The sequence below is a fragment of the Gymnogyps californianus genome, chromosome 1 (assembly GCF_018139145.2).
Source record: "Gymnogyps californianus isolate 813 chromosome 1, ASM1813914v2, whole genome shotgun sequence".
Taxonomy (NCBI): Eukaryota; Metazoa; Chordata; class Aves; order Accipitriformes; family Cathartidae; genus Gymnogyps; species Gymnogyps californianus.
The window spans coordinates 160,262,547-160,288,689 of NC_059471.1; the positions used below are offsets into that span (position 1 = coordinate 160,262,547).

Sequence of the window (26,143 nt, forward strand, 5' to 3'; positions counted from 1 at the left end):
CTTTCACGAAGCTCTGGGACCAGTACAGAGCAAAGGAGACACTGTGCAGGTTGCCTCACCCAGCTGATGCTCCTGTTCTCCATAACCCAGCACCCACCTATAATTCCATCAATGCGTATAAAGCCCTGCTCAGCTTGTCCAATGCACCAGTTATTTTCTCCTGCTATTCCTGTTCACACACAACTTTAACTGGTATGCAGAGCTCATCCATAACCTCAGCTACACGGTCCTACCACCCCTAGTGATTTCTGATGCCACTCTCTCCAGGTACTCTAGTAAATACAAACTATAACAGAGTAGAGCATCTTCAACAAACATGAACAATCATGTTTCCCAATAAAATAATAATAATGAAAAAAAAAAAAAGGCCCTTGCTAGCTGCACCACGCTCCTCCAGTGCCACAGACAAACTGCAACAGAAGACACCATCAAGTGGCATAGTCCCTGAAACCCAGGACAGCCATGCAAACTCCCACTCCATCTATTTAAGTGAAGTGATTCCACAGGGACAGGTTTACTCATCTAGGTTCAGTTTTTAAAATCTTTAGCTTCATCTCAAAAGAAATGAGTGTGGCTGAGCTTCTTGTGAAGATGTTAAGTCACTTCTATCAAAGGGACAGTTTAAACACTGCCTCGACAAGAAAATAGGGGAACTAAGGAAAAGGCTTATGCATTTTTACTGGGCAGTAAGTAACAACCAAAAGGACTGTCTAAATCAAGATTGGTCCTTTCTGGTACAGTCTTTTGGATTGTCTGGGGAGCATGTGAGAGGTGAACACAATCCTAAATGTTGCTTATCTTAATTCAAGTTCTCTTTCACTGGATATCCTGCCAGTGTTGCTGGGGCTGTGCTAAACCCCCTTCCCCACGTGAACGTGTAGTGCTTGAGCCTATAGATGTCAACTGTCAAACAACTGTATTTGCTCAGGTATTCACAAAAGCCCAAATTTAAAGTGACTCTTCTGTGATGTTATCCTTGGCTCATCAACGAAGCAAGAAAGTATTTTTTTAAAATTCCTTCTTTAACATTAGATGATAGCTTTTTCAGTATTGTCATATATTCTCTGAAATAACACAAACATGGCAAAACAACATATACAGGAAGCTGCAATCCCAACTAAAGCAGCATTCCAATTACTGAGCATGTTAATGTAGATAAATGAGCACTTTAAGACTATACAGTTCAGCTCAAAATAAGTCCATCTTCTCTTCCACTCTTCAGGTCCTTATTAGATGATCAATCCAACGGTAACATGAGGAAATCCAAACCTACTGCTTACTATGTCAGTGTATCCTATGGTATAAGCCTCCCCTTTCTTCTTCCCTTGCTGCCTTAGACAGGCGCACACAGTGTGTTGCTGGCCCTCTTTACTACAAGGAGCCTTTGTGCCACTAAGACACAAGCGTTCCCATACCCCTGGAGGAATGTGTAACTCATGGTACCAGTCAGATACATTTGACCACCTGCCAGATTTAGGCAGCAAGTCCAATTTTAGGACTGTCATATCTCAAATGTGTCTTCTCTACCCCCAAACTGCCCTATAACAGAAGTTAAGAAGCAGAAAGGGCTACAACTGTTTCCAGTATTTCTGTATTAGAAGGGTGGCATATGTGCACCAGGAATGAGCATGAATGAATTAAGAGGTGACAGGACAACGGTGTCCATTGCAGCAGGTGCTTCTACATGGTAATGGGACAAGCATGACCTTGTTAACCCTTCCATTGAATTTACATTATTTTTTTTTTTTTTTAAATAAAATGCCACTCGGTGTGAAATCTGGACACACGCCACCCTGCTACAGCGGGGGCTTGGATCACACGTGAGTCTGCGCTGCCCTAAAAAAGCCTCTGTTCCCATCTCTAATGTGGTGCTGGAATGGTTAGTATAATTCAGTTTTTTCCACTGCAATCCACAATCTGATCGGTTGGCAGGTCACACTGGCACTCCTACCTGAGGTATTTTAGCGCTAATGATTGGTTCCTGTAAGACTATTCTATAACAGAACACAGGAAGAGCAGTTCAAAAAAACACAGCTGTGGAAAGAAACAATCATACAAACAGCCCGCAGTGGGGCTCACCAGCCTTTTCTTTCCAGTGGATGCAAGCACGCTTTTCACAGGCAGGAGCAGTCTTCGCACGGGTGGGTTTGTTTGGGTTCCCCCCCGCCGCCCAGATTGACCCCCATTGTAGAAGAAAGATAACCTTTCTTATGATCTGAAATTAAGCCCTCTGCATCCTGGGGCAGGTTGTTTTATGAATTCAGGTGTCTTGCCAGAGTGGGACACATCCAACAAGAGATGGAATGCCTTCTTCACAGAAGAAATGGCTAGCAGGATGGTTGCCCCAGGAAAGAGAAAAGGAGTGAGGAAGAGGAGGAGGAGGAAAATGAGAAATCGGTGCATAACATGTATGCAGAAAAAGCAGCCCAAACATGGGACACGTCCCCTTCATCTTGCCTACCACTAACCACTCCCTGCCAGCTCAGCTCCTTTCCACGCTTCCTTGACGCAACCCTACGGACTCAGAAGACCTAAGGGAACCTCATTTTAACTTTCCCCCCAGTCCTAACTGAAATACCCTCTGCCATCCCTTCCAGAATCTGGACAAGCCTTTCACAGCAACCAGAGGGACAGAAGCACTGCAGTGAAAGGCATGACAAATCAGTGGGGCACAGGGACACTGTAATCATTCCACCTGTGCCAAGCAAATTGTTTGGAAGTGTAATTTCATCTTTGGATTATGGTAACTTTTTCCTGAGCTCCATCGGAGGACTCTGGGCAGCAATAACATAGGAAAAAGCACCACCATCTAGCTGGATGAGCCCCCTCTTCTATCATCCTGCTTTCTGAGAGTGAGACCAGAGCCACCAACAGCAAAGTCATCAGAAGTCCTCCTAATGGTTCTAACCTGACTTGGGGGCTTGCTTTTGTGTTACATCATGCTACTGCACTGCAGCACCAAGTGGTTACAGGGATTCTTCATTACTGAAGTCTCTGTCCTTAAAACATGTTAAATAAGCCTCTCCTCCCCATCTGCAATGGAAACTCTGAAAGAGCTTTCTCAAAAGAAATAGGGAGTAACCCCGGCCAGTCTTCCCTTTCAAAATGACAGCCTCTTATATGCCATACTCTGAGGGAAGAGGCACTAAGCACTGCTCATTTGCTTGCTTACTTGCTGTAGCAAAGTCAGTGGTCTGTAAAGCTGGTGTTTTAGGAGCGAGGCGGGAAAACCCAGAACCCTCTGTAGTCCTTGACACAGTTTTGTAAAGGAACACTTGACTAGGCAGATCAATTTTTAAAGGACTGCGCACACGACAGTATATGTAAGAATGAAGAAATGCACTCAATATCTCTGTGCTCAGAGAGCATGTCTTCCAACTGCTGTAACTGTGTTGGGAAAAGCACCTTTACAAGACTTGACCCTCCAAATAAGCCAACAAAATCCAAAAGCTAATTCCATCCATTATCTTGAGTCTAACCCCAGGGTCCTCTTTAAAAATGTCAGGAGCAGCACCTTCAAAGGAGCGGGGATGCAAAACTCATGCCGACAACTGTGCCACTACCCGATACAAAACTTCCCCAGCTCCAAAGAGCTATTACCTACAATACCATGAAAAGGAACTCTGCTAGAGCTAAGCAGGCCACAAGTTGCAATGGCAGTAGCGGACCTGAACATTTTGGCTTTGAAAGGCATATTCCTACCATAGCTGCTCTGCAACAGCTCTCCATTGGAGAGGAAACCATTTTTCTCACTGGCGAGTCAGAATCCCTCCATCCACGACCCACCTACGTATACACAGATGCCCTGGAGATTTGCAATACAGACTGGCTGGGTAGGACAAAGACAATGACAGGACAAAGTCTCCCATGGTATCAGAGCTAATTCCCAGACAGGAGGCTGCTGACTCTTCTAACTGAAGATCTCCACATATTTGTACTTTACAATTCCCCAAAGAGGTGAGAGAACCTAGCCTATTTAGGTACCATTTCTACCAGCAAAATGAGATGTCAGTTTTCACTCTAGCATCTCGGTCTTCATTTTTAATCAGTCCCAGCATCTTCCCCAAAGGAATAATCTCCACATCCCAGTGGCACATGAACATTTTTAAACATACAGCTCGCTTAGTTTAGTGTGGGCTGCACAAATCAAACCTGAAAGGGCCCCAAGAGGGGAGAGAAAGGGGAGGGCGGAGGGGGAGAAGGAAAGGGAAAGTCTGAGGCTAAACCAGTCCTGTTATTTTTATATCCAAATTATGTAAACGAGAGAAGTGTTGAGAGAAATTTTAATTCGCTAATCATCTCTCAGGTTGATTAGTAGCAGTGTGCATGTGGGGGACAGGACACCCAGTAAACTGACCCTGGCAATGATCAGGAAACCCAAAGGCTTAGGTCTTGCACCCAGGGGCAAGCGCAGTGACAGAGAAGCATGCTTGCATTCCTAAATATATAAATATATATATCCACAAGGAAGAAGAAAATTAAAGTAAATGATATTTTAAAAAAACAAACCAAACCAAACAAACAAACCAAAAGAAAAAAAAAAAAAAAAAAAAAGGCTGGCTTGTCAGGGGTTGGGGACAAGAAGGCTCCGGTGTGTGTACTTACATAGAGGTCAGCACCGTAAAATCCGTCCTGGTAAACCACACTGCAGAAAATCCACACAAAAACAAAACAAAAAAACAAAACAAAAAACAAAAAACAAAAGAACAGAAAACACATTCCGGTTATTGAGGACGGCAGCATGCACATGCGTTTTACACAGGCAGGTGATGTATGAATCCACAACCTGGGCTTTTGGCAGGAGCAAATCAGCAAGAGAATGTGTGTGCGCACGCACGCTAGACGGCTCCAAGTCATCTTCCAGGGCATGCAAAGGGGGAAGGGGCGGGCAGAGGGGGAGACAGTATGCAAAGGAGAGAGGGAGGGGAACCACCATCTTGTACAATAAAAATAGACTCAAAAAGATCTGATGTCCTGAAGAAGAGAAACAAGGGTTTAGAAACCTCCACTCTGGTTATTCTCCTGGAATGATTTTAGTTACCCTCTAAACACATGGAAACATTGGCTTCATGGAGTGGGCTTGTGAAATTGAGGAGCCCCTCAGAAGGCATCCCACAGGGGCTGGAGTCACCTATGTCAGAAGCACGTTTCAGAGAGTTATGTATGATTACGTATTTCGAGCTTCACAGGGCTGCATGACTTTGTTTCTGACATCCATACATCACCTGCTTTTACCCTGCACATTAGACATGCGATAAGATTTGGCTGATCACACAAGCATGCAAAGTATTATTATTCAGCATCTTAAAGAACCGATGCAACACCTCAGGAAAACAAGTCAATCAACTCTGATCAAAGTAAACACGGAGAAATGTAATTAAAAAGAAAAAACCAAAAATACCCACAATGCATTGCTTTCACAAGCAGAGATAATGAGCTAAAAAGGTTAGGTGACTGGTCCAAGGTCCGAGAATTGAAAGGTGCAGTGGGAGTCCCTGGTAGTAACAACTTATTCCGTAGCAGAGAGGAGCAACTGGAAGGGTTTCCATGGGATGGTGCTTTTTCTGCTTTAAGCCATAGTTTTCTTTCTCTCAGAACTTCAAGCAGGAAAACTGTTAAACCAGAGCTTGGGGTTCCCAAAGAGCCACTCTTACCAGAGCATTCACTAGCATAAGACTACGCAGCTTGCTTTGGGGACAGGGGTCGGGGAAGGATGAGGAAGGAAGAGAGGGGATGCCCCCCACCCGTTTGAGTTCAGCGTGTGCTTCATACTGAGGAATTTCCTCTTGCTTTGTCCTCTGAATAGCTCCGCACAAACTCACTCAAGGCTTTAAAAAGCCATAGCCCCACCATCTGTGATGTTCATGGATCTGATGTGCATGACTTACCAGTAGCATTAAAGAAAAAGAAGGTATGGAACACTAGCTTTTCTTTTGATTATAATTTTTTACTCATCAGATGGAATGTGAAATGCTGCGAAGAGCCTGCCACCCTCAGACACCCACCTATTGTAAGGCACGCACACACAAAAAAAGCCCAGCAGATCTTGCCAAAATTCTGCATGCTATTACTAAAAAATAAAATAAAATTAAAAAAAATCTGTTGCAGTGTTAGCTACTGCTTGAATGATTTAGTCTTGCTGTCTTCCCCAGGAAAAGTACACTCCATTCCCAATGGACAAAGTTACTACGGTCTCCAAGAGCGCTGGGAGCAGATATGAAGATAGAGACCCTTGTTAGAGGAAGAAGGGAGCCACTTCAGCAGGGAGAAGCAGGCCATAAGACCATGTTTGTTGAAGCTAAATTTTTACAACCACATAACAAAGAATTTGGCTCCTGGGGCAGTGACTTACATTGCCGGGTTCTCTATCTAGGACCAGGAGTGTTTTAGCAGTGATACTCCACCTGCTCCTGCAGGAAAGGCAAATGCATGACAGAGGAAGTGACTGTTGGTTTATGCACAGGTTAGCAGTTTTAACAGTTATTCCGAACACAATCAGTTGGATGAATATCAGCATTACCACATTGGATCAGGCCACTATTCCTGTAACTTAGAATCCTGTCAGCAAGAGATGCTAGCATCAGCTCTCCAGAGAAAACTGCAAGGAACACTAGTAACGGGTAAGAGTAAGACTTCCTGGGTCCAAACAACCAAGCACACGTGCATCCTCCATCTCTCCTTCATTTAGGACTTGACTGACACCAACTGCCAGGGCTGAAATCTAGCAAGGCTTACTTATATGCTAGAATATCCATATTTGTGATTCTTAACGCTAGCAAAACCTGAGAGAATTCCTTCATTTGAGAACCACAGAGACCATTCTGGTTATGCAGACTGACCAGAAGCATAAAGCAGCCCAGCAGCCCATCAAATCTCAGTGGCATCTGCAAAAAGCCCACTAGCTGAGCTAAAACACACCCACGAGAAAAAGAAATATGCTGGTTTTGTAAAGCAGCCATCATATCATTTAGGTGTACCAACAGTTGACTCTGTTGTAAAAGGAACCAAAAAACCACTCCAAACACCCAAAGCTCCCTACTGCCTTTTATCTAGTCTGACTTTTATCTACTTTTGGTTTCAAGTCAGTGAATCCTCTACATATTTACACTCCTAGACTAAATTATTCTTTACTAGGGCAAGCCTACTCTTCATATAGGTACTTAATGACAATGAACAAGTCAATGCCTAACTTACAGTTTGAGAAATAAAATTGATCAAGCTTATTTAGTTTTCAGAGTTTTACAGTAGGCAAGTTTTTTTCAGACTGACTTAGTTCTTACAGCTTTTGGTCTGAAGTGTAATTTGTCAGCATTCTTGTTTAGAAAGCATGGCTGCTACAAATCAGTGCAATATTCCAGTACAGGTTTTACTCATGCTATATATAGGAGATTATAACGTCTCCTTACTTCTACTGAATGCTGCCTTGGTTATAAATTGAAGGTTGCATTCGTATTCTGAGGTCAGGCTCAGGTGACTATCTAACATCCTCTCCAGTGGTCTGAGCAATTGCTTTCTAAGGTATGAATAGCCTTCCCTGGATAAACATCCATATCCATACGTAAGTATGTACATTCCACATATGCATTAGTAAATCCTAGTTTGAGTTCTTGAAATAAGAGTTAAAACTATTAAGAACGATATGACTTCTTGCACCTTCCTCTGGAGTATCTAGCACTAGACACTGTCAAAATTTACTCTAACCTGAACGGCCCTCAGGTCTGATCCAGTATGGCAATTCCAATAAGCTTTTATTAATCTACATTCTGTATTTTTTGAATTCTGCTAAGTTCTCAAATGCAGTGATACCATTAAGTTTTGTAACTTAAACACCACTGAGGTTTGTGAAAACCAATTCCTTCTACTAGGTTTGAGTTAACCTGCAGCTTACTTTACCGTCTACTTTCACATTACTCACTATGTCTTGATCACTTATGTGTTGCTGAGTGATCTTACGGTGTCATCTTTCCACAGGCCAGGAAGAAAGCAACTGATGCAGGGTAAGGTGTCAAGAATGTGTGCCTGCCCCTGGCTCCAGGGAGGTCAACAGTGCTCACATGAAGCGGTGGCTGTGCCACAGGTTACTGCAACATGGAACTGAACAGCACATTTTGTATTATTCCATGAGGAATCAAATTCCCTCTACAAAATATCTTGCAGAGATTCAGACTATGATGACAAACACCAGAATTAGTTAATTACATCCCAGTGCTTGGGACTAGAGACAGTTCTGGGCCATTTGTGAACCTGCGTCATTTACTGCTGCCCTGCAAATGTTTATTGGCTAGTATGCTGCCCATGAAGACATGAAATCAGTCAGCAGGGTCAGACAAACTCAATGTAATGTAAGTAAACACAGTCATGAGACAGTATTTGGGAGGGATAATCATTGGAGCCTGGCCCATATTCCAAATGGAAATAAACCTTTTATACAGGACTCAGGCTGGATTTATATCAAAGACAAGCCTAGAGTCCCTCCCAGTGTGCCACTCGTGACAGCCTCTTGCTAGGAATGCTCCAGCCATTACTCCCAGGGATGAAGACCACATCCCGCCTCCCCGGTGCAAGTATTTCATATTCTGCTAGACAGCAGCACTTAGCTCAGCTTTGCTTCTCTGTTTCACTGTGCAGCACTTCCTAATAAAACTGGACTGGGTCATTCTTAGAGCAACAGACAGACAAGTTGCAGGTCAGAGGCTATGGTTAGAGGATACAGAACATGAACTAGGAGTAGCGGCAAAAAGAGGTGGATCTGAAAACCCAACAGAAACACGCTGTTCAGAAGGCCAATGTGTTCAGACAAAAGGTTTCATTTAAAAGTCTTCCAGTGAATTAAATACAAACATTGCCAGATTTGCTGCAGAGCAAAGCTAGACTGAATACATGACAACTACAGCTTGCTTCCTTGAGCTCTACTTTAAATATCAGACTGGACTCTAAAAAGAAAGGGCCACAGTAGCTCTCATCACTTAATCTGCTACAGAAGGTACTGCAAGCTTATCCAGCATATATCAGGCCAGCTCCTTGCACTGATGTGTGTGGCTTCCACCTCCCTTGTTAATAAAAGATTTATAATTTATTTTCTTCCCTTTTGGGGCTAGTCTAAAGGAAAAAAGGGTCAGTCCACTTCTCTGTGTTGGAGGATTCATTCCTACTCCTATTCTTTCTGAAAACGTTGCCTGGAAAACATGACAAGTAAAATTCCAGAGACAGGCAATATGAATCCTCAAAATCAGAAACAAAAAAAGACAGTTTGGAAGGGATTTGCTGATTCGTCTGTCGTTCCATCACACTTAAACAAACAAAAACCCAAAACAAAACTCACATACAAACCTAGTTCCCTGTACTTTTAAACAGAATACTCTTTTGTAACAGCATCTATTCCACTGCATTACTAGTGAAAAGTCAGAGGGCAAAGAATGCTAAGGCCACACATTCACCATTGCTTCATACAACCATTAGAAGAACACTGCACTTTCGTTCTCCCTATATCCCAAACACTCCCAGCTTTAAATTAATGGACTTGATTAATCTTTGTTTTAAACCTTTTTAAACCGTCTCCAACAAAGAAAGCAAATCCATTGTGGGTAACTGGCTCTTCTGTGTCCTACTGCCAGATGGTGAGGTATGAAGGTAATGGATAATATTCCTCATTCCTGGATATGAAAATGCAAATGGAGTGCAAAAGCAGAACCTTTTCAGAAATTTCAGACCTTCTCTCTTTGTGTCCTTCTCAGCAGCACTATAACATATTGGGTCAATGGATGACAAATACCACGTAGACAAATTGAGAAATTATGAGAAGGAATTCATCAGCGCTTTAAGCTGTTGCAAATACTGAAAATTGTTTCAGTCACGAACTTAACATGGAAAAATTTAGATTTGCCCCCACTGGATGCCATCGTGTGCAGAATGCTCTGGCACTAGCAATACCCTGACTCTCACCATCCAGACAATTTTAGTTATTTTTTGGTTAACCGATTAGCTATTTGACACGGTTGTGCAGAGCACTCTGCTCTTGTGACCAGTGCTTACCCTGGGTAGGCAGGGATGGCTGTGGGAGGTACCGCCCGGACTGCCCCATACACTGTCCTTCCTCGGCCCCTCAGATGGGCTCCCCGAAACGCGGCTGCTGTGGTGGCTGCAGTTGGATAGGGGAAGCCTGGAACTGTAAAGACAGACAAGGTGGAGGGTGAAAAGGATCCGAGCTCCTGCCCAGAGAACAACAGTCTGCTTCAAACAAAGTGAAACAATAGCTCCACAGCGGTGGGATATTTTGCATCAATCCTGCAGACGGGCATGCTTATAACCCAGCAAGCATCCGATACATACTTCCTGCTACACCATGGCCTTTGGGGGAAAAGGGGTTGCAGAGAGGTTTGGCATGCAAGAGGTTAATGCTTTGGCATGCCTCACCCACCACAAACAGGGTACAAATCCCCCCACCTTTTGACACCGCCATGCAGTCTGGTTAGAGTCTGAGAAGCGCAGAGAGTTACTATCAATATAGCAGGCGGCTCTTCCAAAACTGCAGAGGCTCTTTAAAATAATTTGTCAAGAGGCCCTTAAAGTCAACCAACTTACATCAGTCTCTTCCCTCCTTTCCCCTCCCACTCTTTGCCACCCAATCCTCTGTATGTTCATTTTAAAGCCTGAAAGACAAGATAGCCCATATAACAGCAGCAGAAATTTCCCATAAAGTGCCAGTTTACTGAGAGCCCACCTTCATTTAACAAGCGTGACCAATAACTGGCTCCATGTATAGTGGGGCCTGCTTTATTACGCTTTACGCTGGAGTAAACTGGCTCATGATGAAATGATGTAAAACCTCAGAGGCATCTGCAAACACGTAATAAACAGATACCGAGAGGGAAGGAGTCCCAGGGCGCAAACCCAACCCAACGTGCGTCCAGGTGCATGCCACTAGGGGCCCTGCAGACTCGCGGTTTAGCAGCTTGTATAATATGTACTTTAGGGATTTGTCTGTTTGGTTTCTTTGATTTCAAAAGGGGGAGGGGGGCAAGGGAATGGCCTATTCCTCACACACACCCTCCCCTTGTTCTGCAGCCTCCTCATCACTCAGAAGACCCATTCACCAGTACAGAAACACACTGCAGATGAACAAGTTACAGCAACTGCACAGTATACTTTGGCTCAAGGTAAACTCATTCCCAGCGAGACCCATCCTTTCAAGTATATATTATACAGACTGGAGAGAAGAAGGGTAACAGGTCATCGTTAACTCAAGCACAGTAACAATACAGGGCCAACGGGGGCTACTTACTGATTAAAGGAATGTAAGTGTTAATACCCCCCCTTCCTGACAGGGGCACTGCGGCGTCATTGCCCAGCGAGACATCTGCTTGAAAGCTGGACGCTAATTTAATTTTAAAAAGAATAAAAAAAACAAAAAACAAAAAACAAAAAAACGTAAAAAGGTTATAAAGAAACAGCAGATTGAGAACATAAACAAACACCACTGCAGTTAAATGGCAGAAGTGGAAGTGTCTACTTAAGCTCTACCTGCATATAACTCAGGGCCGTACACCGCTCCAACCACAGGACTCAACTTCCAACCTGAAACAACAAAGACTGCAGTGAATGCCAAAATCTACACCAAGAGAAGGAGCGGGCAGTGTGGGTAGGGGGAATGGTCTCTTGCATGCGCCCCAGCTTCACATGCACAGCTCTTTCCAATTTCTGCTTCGCCTCAATCCCCCTTGGTGTAGATGGAGGCCAACTGCCTTTTTCTAATGTCAAGTTCTAGGTACAGGTCTCTGTATCAGAGGGAACAGCAAAACATCAGCTGATCCACAGCATGGCAGAGGCGCCGCTGAGAGAATGCCAACTACCTTATATGCATATTCGTCACAAGCACCGTGCGACCCTGCGTTCCCTGCATGAACCTTGCTGCCAGCTCCTCCAGCTCCTCCCTGCTTTCACCGGAACGCTTGGGATCCAAAACCTCTCTAAAACCACCGGCTCAGACTGTCATCCTGGGCAAGTCAATTTATAGCCTTAAATTCTCAAAACACCCTTCTGTCTTATTTGCTACATCTGCTAAAAAGCAGCAGTGCCTGAATTTCCTCATTAACTGAATTACATGACTATGGTGCAGAAAAGCAATTCAGTCTATTCATCTCACATTTTCTCCTCTCTGTTATTTTAGTATTTCCTGTCATCTTTATGCTGCTTTTCAGGTGAAAGCCTTCCCAGAGAACCAATTTTAATATCATCTGGATAACTGGCAAGAACTGCAAATCATCAGCATAAAACCTACAAGAGAATAGTGCTTAAAGAAGTCATCACTGGGGTATGAGGAGGAACACATTTCCAGTCAGATCTAGAAACCTATCTGTCCTCCCCCCCACCTTTCTATTGGGGGAGAGAAGGGGTGTAAAGCTAACAACATGATCTGGGCTGGCTTCCACAAAGCATTCCTTTCACGAAAGATCTCAGCTGTTCAGCTAGCAATCACACAGGTATTTTTATTTAAATAAATCCATACCCTTCCTCTGTCTTGGAGTCCTGATGCACTTACTGCACTTTAACACCTCTAACCAGCCTAGAAACCACATGAACAACTTTGTGAACTGCAGCCCATCAACACCACCCCTTCATCTGCTGGCAGAGTATCAACGAGAGATGCAATGCACGCTCCCTTCTCAAGACTGGGCACGCTGCTGCTGCCCTGCCCACCTGGATGGCAAAATACTCAAGTGAGTGGTGGCAATGAGAGGACTGGGATCAACCCTCAAATTTAGTAACAGTCGTACAACCACTCATCAGTATGCCTTAAGCATGGCCTAATACTAAATACCTTTGCGTAGCTTTAAAGCTGGCTTTGAATTGCTTGCTGCAAAAGCAAAATATTCCTGCCCGTTATCAGGGTTTCACAAGCAAGCCAAGTTTTGTTACCAAATAGTCATATGCATTTTCTGCCCTTGTTTCCAGGACATAACATGGCTGCGTTGCCTTTTGCTACAAAATCTCGTGGTTCCTTTCAGACACTGAGACTCAGAATCCCAGCCTTTCTGCCCGGCCCTGTTTCCCCAGTTCTGTAACCAAAATAAGACTTATTTGCCAAGAGCCACGCAACAAGTCAGTAACAGAGCCACAAATAAAATCCGTATCTTCTGACTTCTGAGCCTTACACTGTAACCAAAATGGATTCTCACACTAGCAACTACCTATAAGCAGCTTCCTGCCTTGTTGAAGCTGTTTGGGAACATTTTCAGACCAGAAAGAACTTTTCTGCCTGTTTCAGGACAAAAACTCAGATTCAAAATCTTTATCAAAGCAGCATTCATTTCTGTTGGGAGAAGAACAACTTTTTATGCTATATATGCCTATGCAATAAAATTACTGCACAGACAGAACCACCAAGATATCCCAATGAAACAGGATTCTTCATTACCCAAACAACTTGGTCTTTCTCTATTCAGGTTCACTGGAAAATGTCTCAACACAGGCACAGTCTGTAACAAAAAGTGAGCAAACAAGCAGCGCAATGCCTCTGTCTTCCCGGCTGCTTGTGGACAGTTGTACTTTTACAGTTAGAATCTAAACTGAGATATATCCAATTACGTATCTTAAGTTATGCTTCTGCATTCATGTTTAGGTATCTATGTGATGGCAATGAGACTCAGGAGTACTGCACATCCCACTGTACAGCATCAGCTTGCAGTACTGGCAGGCAACACATCAGTCCTTGGCTTCTTTACCCAGCTTGGCCACATTGGGCATGTCACCACTCCTCTCTGTCCCCACTTCTCCATCTGTAAAATGGTATTCCTCCATAAACGCTTAAGGGTTATACTGAGGAATAACGCTACAACTTAGAGTTTGCGGAGTTTTGTTGGTTTCTTTTGGGGTTTTTTTTGGTCCTGAGGAGAGGTCATGACTTTTCCTTTTTGTCTTTCTTCAAACCTTTCAGCTCATCATTAATACAGTCTCTCTTACCATTTGCGTAAGGTGTGACCATCTTCTTATTGGTCATCACTCGCGCAGTGGCGTTGTTAACCTAAAAGTAAGAAAGGGAAGGGGGAGGAGAGGGAAGGAAGCATAATACATTAGGGAAACCGGTGGAAAACTCTCAGATACCACACACACACACACTATACTTCTCTGAGCAAAAAAAAATTAAACAACTAATTTTACAAGAATGCAATCTTAAATTACTTTTAACAGTTGCCATTTAATTATAAAAGTTACAGCTAAACGCGGCACTTTAAAATTATTCACTAAACAAAAGGCCAACGAGAGTAAAGTGCAGATTCTCCACCACCCTGCCACATGCTTATTTTCAGCTCATTGATCGAAAGGGCAAAACTTTGGAGGTTTTGTCCAGGTTCTGTTCGAGAGGCAGCGATAATTTCTGCAGCCCAGGGCAGGGGAACTGAACCAGGTGATGCACAAGCTGACTTGTTTCTCAAGCTCACGGTTGGGATTGGGGCCCGGCAGGTTGCTGGCAGGCATACTTTTTAGCTACAAAAAGGTTTAGATTTGAACTCCCAAGGCTTGAGGAGATTTCTGGAACGCCACCAAGCGTTTGGATGGTCTACGTTCACCGATTTCCTCCCCATCATTTCCAAATCTTTTTTCCAGATTACTTTTTCCTTGTCACAAATCTCATGGAGCAAAAAGAAGAAATACATAGCAGTAGACCTGGGTCTTTTTTTGGTTTTATTGTGCCCTCCACCCTCTTTACAGAGCTCTGCATAGTTCCAAGCGGTTTGATTGCTCAAGCAAGTGGGGTGTTACCACAGAGATGGTGCTGATAAAGAAAAGATGGACCAGTTTGGAAGCCAAGTTACTGCAGCCCGGTGTCAGACAGCCTCAAAGTTCTTGCAAGGAGGGTGAAGTCTTCATACAGCATCAATAATTTATCAAAACCCATGCCAAAAGGGAATTGAGGCCAGGGTGAAGAAGGGAAAAAAAAAAAAAAAAAAAAAGGATATAAAAATAAAAGCTGCCTCGGGCCCTTGAGACTTATGGATGGTGAGCGTACACAGGGTGGGGAGTCTGGAGCTACATTTTACTCTCGTTTCAGCCCCAAAACAATAGAAACATTACACATTTAAAAAGAAAGAATGGGAAACAACAATGATGAGACTGAGAGCATGCAGTTAAACACACACAGATAAAAGAAAGAAAAAAAACCAAAAAACCACAATTGATTCAGAGGGTGGGGAGGGGAGAAGGGAGGCAATAGGGTCTCACAGACAATCATTAAGATGGAGCGAGTGCCTGAAATCAGCTGCTACAGCAAAGTGCAACACAAGCACTTAAAGGAAAAATTGCCAGAACCGATCAGAAACCACCAGTCAGCAAAGAGACCAACAGCTGCATTTAACCGAGTAAAGAAATAAACTGGGGAGGGGGAAGAGAGAGAAAGAAAAAGAGAGAAAACAAACAGTAACAGCTACAAACAGGTCTCAGAAAGAGAGAGCAGCAGAAAGAAGGGGCAGGAGAGAAAGAGGAAATGGGTGCATTAATAAAAACCAGCCAAACTGGAGTTCAGTAACTCTGAGTAAGATGTGCAAGGGGAAATCACCATGAAGTCAGTAATCAAACAGCTCAGACTGCTACAAAACGATATGTACATCCAAAGTCCAGGCGGCATTACTCAACAGCATTGAAAATAAAAGGGGGAGAAGGGGGAAGGAGGTGGGTGGGGACAACAAGTCAAATCACATTTTGTAGTGTTAATGTGAGATGGCAGATGGATTTTTTCTTTCTTATTTAATTTTGGTTTTTTTGTAATTTTAAGAAAAATTTAAAAAAAAAAAAAAAAGAAGCTTCTTCTCTAGCACTTTTGTTTCACTTACCGCCAACTCGTACCATCGCCAGCATTGTGTATAGTTACCATGGAAAGAGTGAGTCAAGTGAAGGGCCCTAAACGCTAAACCATCGAAAAGGGAAATAAAAAAACAAAACAAAAAAAGGCAAAATATGCAGACATCTTACTCAAAAACGGTGGCTTTTTTGTTTTAATATTTGTACCTTTTTTTTTTTTTTTTTTTTTTTTTTTTTTTTTAAAGAAAGAGGGAGAGAGGGAAGACGCCAGTTAGCCTTCACAGTGGAACACCAAACTGGTCAACACTAGGCATGCCCAATATATGGCCATGTTGGCCAGCCAACATCAATGCTTCACCCCCCTGCGGTGAGAGCTAGAAACTTTAAGAATTAGCTTTCACCAAGCCGACTCTTGACCGTGGGCATGTCAAGAAACCAGCGGTGTGTATAGCACAGCCCACTCGGGGCTTCTGCCCCGTGTCTCCCCTCCCACCACGGGCATCATCTCACACTTGCGTGGAGGAGAACTGGCCTCGGAGGAAAGAGAGGATACTGGCTGGCCCCCTGCTTTCTTTTTTGGACACAGAGTTAGAAGTCGGACAGTACTCTTTCAGTTAGTTTTGTTCAGGCCTGGTAACAGGAAATTGGAGCCTCGCAAACTGAAGCAAAGGAAAAATCAAGACAGCAGAAGGGCAAAAATTTGGAGTGGGTGGGAAAAAAACTTAATAAAAGAAGAAAGAAAAGAAAAAAATACCCAAAACAACAATAAAAATATTCCGTAAGGGGTGTAAACTTTTATACATTTCAGTGCAGGGAGGTGAAGGACACAGACACAAACACACACAAACACACACACGAGACTGGGATCCAAATGTGAAATAAGTGAGGCAAGACACAAAAAGAAATCAAAAGAATAAATATAAAGAAGAAATTGAATTACTGAAGACATGCACCTCGATTTTACGGCCCTCTACCACGGTGCCGTGTAATTTCTCCCTGGCCCTGTCTGCATCAGCACTATTCTCGAAAGTTACGAACCCGAATCCCTGCATGCAGCGGGAGAAGGGGGGAAAACATGCACATCGTTATATATTGAAATACTGATCTCTAGGTAAATAGAGAAAAAATATCACAGTATGAAATCGACATCAGCACAACTCAGCAATAACCTCTTAGAGTCACATTGTTGGTTCATGCATGTTTCATAAATAAGAGAAATTAAATTCGATAAAGGAACTGTAATCATAATAAGAATAATAAGAGTAATTAAAAAAAAAAGAAAACATAAAAGCAATTGAGGCCAGACCAAAAAAGAAGTACAAAGTTACTCGAGACAATTTTTGGGGGTTTTTTTGTTTGTTTAAAAACACTAAACCCTGCTCTGACATAGGCAAGCTGGTCAAGCCCAAGCAGGGCTTCTCTCCCCTCTGCTAATTAACACACATGCTTTGCAGGACCCCCCCACCCGCCCCAGACACAGTACAGGACATCAACACTGAGCAGCACTTCGTTCTCTTGAGAAACTGCTACGAGAGCGAGCAGCGATCTGAGTTCACGCCTGGCACCAGGAATTCTGCGAAGCTTTGGGCAAATCAAACACTGAACCTTGCTTTTCCCACCTGTAAAATGGAGACAATAATAATTACCTACCTTAGAAAACTGTTGAGAGGAAGGGCTGTTTGTAAAGCATCCCTTGTATACTCTTCGGGGCACAGCTCATGTCTACTCCTATGCCTGTAACTTCCCTAATAATGCATGGGGCCCTGAAAGTAAGCAGGGCTTCTAGGTGGCACCATCAAATAAACATTACTTATTGTGAAGATTTAGAGTATCACATATTCTAGTTTCAAAATCTTCCTATCTATGACTACTGTGTTGGACTTAAGTGTAAATCTAAACACCTAAATACTGATTCATTGGTAAAGGCAGGTTTTGTCTGACACTGCTGACCCATTGCTACCTCCCTCCCACCCTGCTACCCATCTTACTTGGCTTTGTTCTGAGATGGCAACCTCTGCGCCGTGGATAGCAACAAACCTCTGCCTAGTTAGACCACGAAGTTTGAGAAAAACTGATGTGCCCTGCTTGGAGCAACCACAAATGTTTGAGGACTACTAAAATGTCCCTTTAGTTAGATGAACTTAAGTTTACCGCATCCATGAAGGCACATGCAACACACCTGTCCTACATGCTCATGCTGCTGCCAACTCATGCAGTTGCGTAACGGGGCACGGTAAGAGATCATGCTTCCTTCCATGGAGATGAGTGCACTGACATTAAAACAGAGCCAACGTGACTAAGTGAATTAGGATTTTAACTAGTAACAAACGGTATCTTACTACAGCCAACTGTGATGAGATATTCTTCATGCCATTGCAGAGAGCAGGGCCAAACAAAAAACTTTGTTGCATTCTGCTTTTAGGGTATCTTAAGAACAGGAGGAACTGGCTTCTGTGGCGTGGGATAAAGCAAATACTGGTTTAATGTACAGAGAGTAATCTCTGCTAGCCCCAATGCCCTCAGGAGCAGGAAGAACAAAGCTTGCATTTGATGCAGTGGAAACTCCTGATATTAACTGGAGAGCGAGGTGATGTGAGTGACCTAGTGCTATGCCTTGTCAGGGAAATGGCATGCCAGCCTCACGGCCCCCTCCATGCAGCTCGGGGTCGATATGTATGGACTGGACCCCCCCCAAAAAATAGCATCTTGATTTCTAAGCACTGTTAGCAACAAGACACAGCAAGCCATCCTTCTGCAAGTGCTTTTTAAAGGTCTTTACAATATTAATCTTAAAAAGCCCAAGCCGTCTGCACATGCTGGCCTTTATCATCCACAGCTAGGTTTCCAGCACAAAACTGTTACACATTTGTAAAATGAAGGTGGTTTTTTTTTTTTTTTTTCTTTTTTCCCCCTGAACAGCAATAATAAAATAACTTAGCCAAGTACTGCAATGCTGAGATCAACGAGAGCGCTCCTTTGGGCTCCAACCCAATAATCTAAAGCTTCAGATAATTTCATTTCTCCAGCTATAAATAAAAAGCTATATAAATAACAAACTGATGCCTTTTTCAGAACAGCATAAAAGTTTTCTGTTTAAATGAATTAAAATTGGAGCTACAAGTGATAGGGGCTAATAAAACAGCCCAACTGCATATAACTCAAATATGTTGCAGGGAACCGGGGGTGGGGGTGCGGGGGGTGTAATAGCAAAGCTGATTATGAAGGGATAGGGTATCATCTCTGCTTCAAAGAATCCCTACAGAGAAAGGCAAGACTGAGAAATAGAGCAACACCTTTCCCTCTGGTTCTATATAATGGGGAAAAAGCATCTTTTAAAGATTGGGGGAGGAGGGGAGGTAAAGACTGCAACGGGAATCTCTGTTTCCCTCTTCTCTTTTTACATTAAAATTTCTGTTTGTTCTAGACAAGCCTGTGGAGACCAAATGAAATTTATGTCTTCGGTGATGATGTGAACTGAAAGCTGGAGAGCAGAGGAAAGGTAATTTTTTAGACATTAATCTGTGGAGGCTAGAACCAAACTAAGACTATTTTAATTCACATTTGTTTGCAATTAGTGAAGTCTGTATGGGATTTTAAAAACCACATGATCATTAAATATCTTTAAACTGAATAGGAATTTTCAATATTTTTAATAAGTTAACCCAAGGTAGGGTACAATCCACATGCAGACTATATGAAAATAAGTAACAATGTGAATTAAAACAGAATTAATCTAATTCTGAACATAACTAATTAACCACAATTTTTGTTTTATTGACAGATCAGTCCTTAGCTTGTGCAACTCTCTTTGTTGAGAACCATTTAATGTCAATGCTGAATTAATGCTTTACATAGTTGACTATGGCAGAGTCAGTATTTGTGCCCCCTTGGTTTGTCTTCTTAAATGCATCTCAGACATTCAAATTTTCATCAGAAAAAATAGGTGAGCCGTGCTTGACATTTTTGTTATTTCTAAGTTTAAAAACTAGCAATTATATATACATATTTTTCATGTGGGAGAGAAAAAAAAGCACATACATCTATTTTTAATTCCTTCTCACAGATGACCTGTAAAGAATAGGGATTAATTTGTACCTAAATACATATACAACAAACAATTCTCAGTTTTCCCTCCCAAGGTTGTCTTGCCCTTGGAAGAAAAAAAAAAAAAAAAAAAAAAAAAAAGAGAGGTGGCAGATGTCCAATATTTACTAGCTTAGTTTTACAGCAGGTACTGGTTTGCTCCATAGCAGTAGGTATGGAGCCAGAGGAAGGGAAGATACAATCCTGGGTAAAAAAAAGACTTGAGGTTTCTAAAATTTAGATTATACAAATAGCTTGGGTTTAATAATGCTGTTATGATAACAAGGCTGAAATTTTCAACAATTCCTCTCCACCAGGAACTGCCAGAAACTTCTCCCAAGAAGAAAATAAGTTTAAGCCTCAGTGTACCCAGCGAACACTAAATAACCCCAGTAAACATTTTTAGGACTGGTGAGTAATTTGCAGTGCCAGACTAACGCCTTTTTACCCAAAGGTTTGTTCAAAGGGCCTGAAGAGACCGAGTAACTGCCACCCTTTTAGTCTGGCCTCAGACTCTGCAATAAATAACAAGCAACATGATGAGCAGTGAAAAAAAAATAATAAATGTGTATATATAGTATTTGAACGTTTCCATCTCTGAAGAATGAGAAAGAAAATTTACCATGTAACCGTAAAGGGAGAAATCAAAAGCAGACGGTTCTCCTGGGTGTGGCCAGAACACAGAAATTAAACAAAAAACAACAACAACAAAAAAGTAAAATAATAAAAAAAAAAGAAAATAAAACCAAAGGAAACTAAACAGAGCCCCTTGAAATCCATGCATTGTTAACCCTTCGTTTGTCACAGAGTTTAGACCAGTCACCTCAGCAGCAGCATCTTTGCCTTGTACCACTGGAGCACGCAGCCAGCAACCGGCCTTGCCATCATCTGCTGCTGTGCTTGTTTTTAACCAAGTTTTGTCTTTTCTCCCTGCCCCTCCCTTATTTCCATAATAAACAAACTTTTAGGAGCCTGAAAAAATGGCCAAGGAGACAGCAGTTTAGGCTACCTGTTTCCAGGGCATTTGGAGAGAGTAGGAGGGTTTCAGTTATAATCCACCTGAGATGAGCAGGACTGAATGCACCGACAGAAACACAGCACGAAATTCAGAAACACATTATTGAAGTTACACACACAAATGCACACTTTAAATTGGTGACGGAATTGGCATAAACCAAGCTGCCACCATTTCAGCAGCTCTTCCAGCTCCTCCCTGCCGCTGTGCCGCACTTTTGAGTGCATTAAGGCACGTACGTGTAAAACACCCATCCGCGTACCTGTGCAATCTGATGAATCAGATGCAGGAACTAATCTGGCTAAAAAACCATAAATGTATCTTCAAAAAAACCTGCAGGGCTATTTTTAAGCTGGATCATTTCCTCAGTCCAGCTTGTTGCGTTGCTCCACTGCCAATCCCTTCTACAAAACCAAGGCGGGGGCAGAGGCCAGGAGTGAACAGTGGGACCCCAGCCAGCACTGCTGTGCAACAAGAGCTTGGGGCTTGAGGGCAGCTCCAGCCAACTCAGGTCAGGGGCTTCGTGGCCCTGCGTTGTCCCCGGTTGTGTGCTCCTCCTCCTCTCCTCTATCGAACGTGGATCTTACTGTGTGGTCTGTGAGTTCAACTAGCTAAACTGGCAGAAGACAAGCTCATTTCTCTCTCTCTCTCCCTGCTGCATCAGTTTTTTGCTAATTTAGCACCCTGGATTCAACTCCCTACACAGTGAAATGAGCACTACTGGGAAGGCACTCCCACGGCAGCAGTAAATCAGCTTGTACTATCAGGCCATCAACTTCAGCCTTAATTATTCAAGTCTAAACAAACCAGTTCAGTGTATGGACTAATTTAACTCATTAGTTTAGTATCGCAGAGTTGAAGGCATAAAACTGTACTTCACTGAACTAGGATAAAGGGACACAGGTCATGTCTCCTTCATGCCACTGGCATTATAAAGGGATTTGGTGACCTGAGAAAGCGATGCTGGTTGCTGGTACTTAATTTGTTATTAAGCCTCTGTGTTAATAACACTATTTGTATTTCTGGCTCAACTGATGACATCTGAACAAAAATTATAACAATAGAATTAAAATGAAAACAAGACCTCTAATTTATTTTATGTAACAAGGGATTGTATCTATTTCACTGAGTGGAAAGTAAGTCCAGAACAAGAGTGGCTCAACTCACAGTACCTAATCCATTCAAAGAAGAAATAAATGCACATGCAAACGTACAGTCTTTAGGCAGTTACCAAAACCTAAATTCATATTCTTATCTTAACCTACAGTTAACTGCAAACATAAAAACCCCCATGTTTCCATACAGCTTTCTGCACAAGTTTTTAGTTAGCACAGGTTTACTTACACAACTCCACTCACCAATAGATGCAATTTCTTTGTGAAGACAAGACATAAGCTACTATACAACCAATTTTTTAATTAAATACGAAGCGCTTCTAGACACTTCAGTCCTATACAAGAACTTGGAGATAGGGGTCTCCCAAGTGGAATGCATTGAGAGACATAAACTTACACTATCTCGAAACCAGAGCTTGCAATCTGCACTAATATGAACTCTTACCATTTAAAAATCTAAAAAAAATGCTCCCTCTTCAGCCAAGATTTTCCTGTGTGCTTACGCACTTTTGGTCTCTGAATGTCATCAAGGGCACATCTTGGAATGCCACACGGTATGCAGCTGATGAGCAAAGAGCTTGGACTCCCTTCCCTGCAGTTTACGTCCACAGGGTACTCGTTACGCAGGCAGACTGCGTTAATTCTGCAAATACGTCCACTTGTTCAGTTCAGCACAACAGTGCCAAAATATGCATCTAGAGGATGCATCTCCACTAACAAAAGGAGCAGGAATCCTCTCCCTCGACTTCCTCTGGAGGTGTTTTATTCATGGTTCAGTGAAGTGCATGGTAAACTGCAACCATAAGCAGAATGATATTTAAAGGCACTTACATGGGTCAGAACTAGAAATGTAATGGTAAACAGGATAAATGAAACAGCTAGTTTCCTGGAAGCAAGCAAAAAACCCAAGCACATCAAGGGAAGACTGATGTCATTCTATTAAACAAGAATAAAACAAAATGAAATTCAAGGGATGTTTAAAGTTCGTATCTTGTTTCTCATACGCAGAAAAGCAACATCAGCGTGAAGTCTACCAGGGCCCATATAATCCTACTAAACAGATTGAATCTGGGCAGAAATCAAGTTAGGAAACAAGAATTCGCATTGCTCTGAGAGGAGACTCGGCAAAACTAATTAACTGCCTCCTACTCTGCTGTAATACAGAAAGTCAACAAATAACATTTCCTAAGACAAATGCAAGAACCTGAGGTGCAAGGTGGCTGTGATGGGCACACTCTTTGGTCACCAAACTTCCTAAATACACAGAGACTCTGAAGATGCAGCCAGCTTGATATAGTTCCCCCAGGCTGTCGAAGAAAACTGCCTGGTCATCTCAGGTGGATTCAAAAGGAAGAATGCAACCTGCACGCTTCCTCCAGTCCCTCCTACCGACCAGCATGGAGCGATGCCAGCAGAGAACTCCTGCCACAGTTCGGCAGGGACAAAGCGCTGCTCAACCCCACTGTACACTGGGTGGGGGCGAACCCAGGGCAGTTTGGGATTTACCACTGTACCTTTTAAATATTTACAAAACATATACACAAAACTCTACAACCCTTAGGAACCCAGGGAAGGGAAGGGAGCATTGAGAACACAGCACAAGGCAGGCAGCAGGAGCATCTGCTTTCGGATTCCCAAGAGAGAGGAGGAGGAGGAGGAGAGAGAGAGGTTTCATATCATTAGATTAGAATGGAAACCACAGGGCGGGAAAATGCATTTAGATTTATTTTTTTTTCCCTAAGGTGGAGGAAGAACCCAAGAGTGAGTGGCCTCCAGAAAGATCCATCTCCTTTGCTTCACCATCAGATCACCAAACTGTTGTTTTTCCATTATTATGTGAATACCAGGTGCTTCGTGCAGCTACACCCCACTCAAACACTGGGGCCTCCCATTTTCATGCTAAGCAGAAATAATCTTGCATTCTTTTTAAAACAGGAATTATTTTGGGTAGAGAAGGATGCAAAGATACCACAAAATTACTCTTTGGGTGTTTTCTCATTCTGTTCAGATTCTGACCCATCCCTGATACAGGCTATCAGTTTTGCAACTGCTTTTTGCTGTAAGATGACAAAAAGAGCAGTAGAAAACTGCATGGTCAAGGACTGGAAGAACACCTCTTTGGATCACTTTCTTTTTTCATATATTTATTAAGGGTTCAGGATAAAATTCGTCAAGGAACTCTTCAGCAATACTTTTTGTTTTAACTGAAAACCAGAAGCCTTGGGTTTTAACAACTGCACAAGAAGGTACTTTTCATAGTCATAAATCAAGTCTTCACAGAAACCCTCCAACGTTAGCATTGCCTAGAAGGCAAAGGGCAGCCGTGGGCATTTAATACACGGCTGTATGGATGGGAAAGAGAGAGTGAAGTTCATCTGTGGAAAGGAAAAAACTGTTCTGGAAAGCACAGGCAGTGGGGGATGAAGTACAGAGCTCACCACTTTGCCAGGCCAGTTATTTTTGTTCTTTCTTTTGCAATTACATCCAAACAAGTAGGGATTTGATAGAGGCCAGAGGCTATTCCCAAAGCCAAATAGAAATGACTAAAATCAAGACTAATTCTCAGATAGCTCTGGCCTATAAATATCAGAAGAACAGCAGAGAGTAGAATAAATATTTACAAACTCAGCATAGCTGATTGTTTTGGTAAAGCGTATAGATTTTTATCCACACAGGGAAGTAAAACTCTCTAACTAAGCCATATAGACATTTACTTGTTCAGACTGTCTTATTAAAAAAAAAAAACAAACCAAAACCAAAAACATGGTATTAAGCACAAACAAAGGATAGGGAAAGGGCTAACACTCATTTCTTTTGTATACAGAGCAACCGCTTTCTGGTTTCCAGCTAATACAGAGACTGAAGAATTTCAGAATGCATCTTGGACAACATGGGTGGAAATTTACAGAGAGCTCTGAACATGAACATACCCCAGAATATATGTTGAAGCAAAGAGGCCACCTTAAGACTGTGAACCTCAAATCCAAGCGAAAGGCATAGACTCTAAACCGAAACTGCTTAGCTGAATTGCAACTTCAAAATCTCTTGTGTGCATGCACACATGTGCACACACGTGTGCGGGGGGAGGAGGGAAATTTTGTTTTAATTGAAAATGGGAATCTTAGCATTGATTAAGTCAAGCAGAGTATAGACATGCACTGTGCAAGCTTCCCCCATAGAGCTTTGGCAATGCACCTCGCTCCTGACCTGCAAAACTCCCTGCTATTCCAGTGCTGAACCTCCTGGGCAGAGAGAGAATCACATCAATTTGTCATTGTGGTGATACTGGTTACGTGATGAGAACCAATTGCCAATTAGGACAAAGATCACTGAATCTCTCTGCAGCTGACCTGAGCAACATTTGAAATCTCATCTCCAGAGAAATAAATTACTATTAACCCTCAACAAAACCTCCCTCTTAATATATCTGTAAGATTAAAATAGGTGTGTGAATGCAAATTCAGTGGGGAGAGGTCCACATGGGGCAGGGCAAATGGAATGAGGATGCTTATATTAACCATCAAATATCTCAAACATGAAAAGTCAGTATCTCAGAAGTGCTGAGTAAGTCTGCAAAATAGAGTAAATAAAATCCTTTCACATATGAGATATGACAGTTTTTCTATAGAAGTGTTTTAATGCAACAAAAATGTGGTTGGGGGGTTGGGTGGGTTAGGCGGGTTAGGCTTTGTTCTTACAGTCTCCCATCACAGAAAGCTGTTTTACCTTATTCTGCCTTGCCCACAGGGCACCCATTGCTAGTGCAATGGGAATGGGTTGGTATGAAGGCTCAAGTGACTGACTCCCTGTTTGTTCAAAAGGCTGGGGAACCTGATCCCACATTACAGACAGGAGTGTCTAGGAGCATTTGTACATGCTGCCCAGAAATGACCATGCTCAGAGTCTGGATTCAGAGGGAACAGGAGACAGTCCCCAAAATAGCTTTTCCCTTCCCCCATCACACTAATTCCTGCTGATCTGTACAGTATATTCTCTAGGCAATGAACTGCCTTTTACTCTGCAATCAAAACAAGAGAAGCGGGTACAGAAACAGGACTTACCTTCGAGCCACGCTCATTAAAGATTATCTCTACATCAAGGATTTTGCCAAATTGCTGCAGAGAGACAAGGGGAA

At 42.6% G+C, this 26,143-nt stretch overlaps 1 protein-coding gene across 2 annotated transcripts in view; it reads right to left on the reverse strand.

Moving 5' to 3' along the window:
* The window catches only part of RBFOX2 (RNA binding fox-1 homolog 2), a 172,707-nt gene that overhangs the window by 7,472 nt on the left and 139,092 nt on the right, over positions 1-26,143 (reverse strand). For both annotated transcript variants that reach the window (XM_050894258.1, XM_050894266.1), the window contains exons 5-11: positions 26,070-26,123; positions 16,749-16,841; positions 13,960-14,020; positions 11,521-11,574; positions 11,282-11,374; positions 10,033-10,165; positions 1,952-1,994 (exon numbers count right to left, since the gene is read on the reverse strand). In XM_050894258.1, coding sequence (XP_050750215.1) covers positions 1,952-1,994; positions 10,033-10,165; positions 11,282-11,374; positions 11,521-11,574; positions 13,960-14,020; positions 16,749-16,841; positions 26,070-26,123 — 531 coding nt within the window. The remainder of the gene's footprint in view (positions 1-1,951; positions 1,995-10,032; positions 10,166-11,281; positions 11,375-11,520; positions 11,575-13,959; positions 14,021-16,748; positions 16,842-26,069; positions 26,124-26,143) is intronic.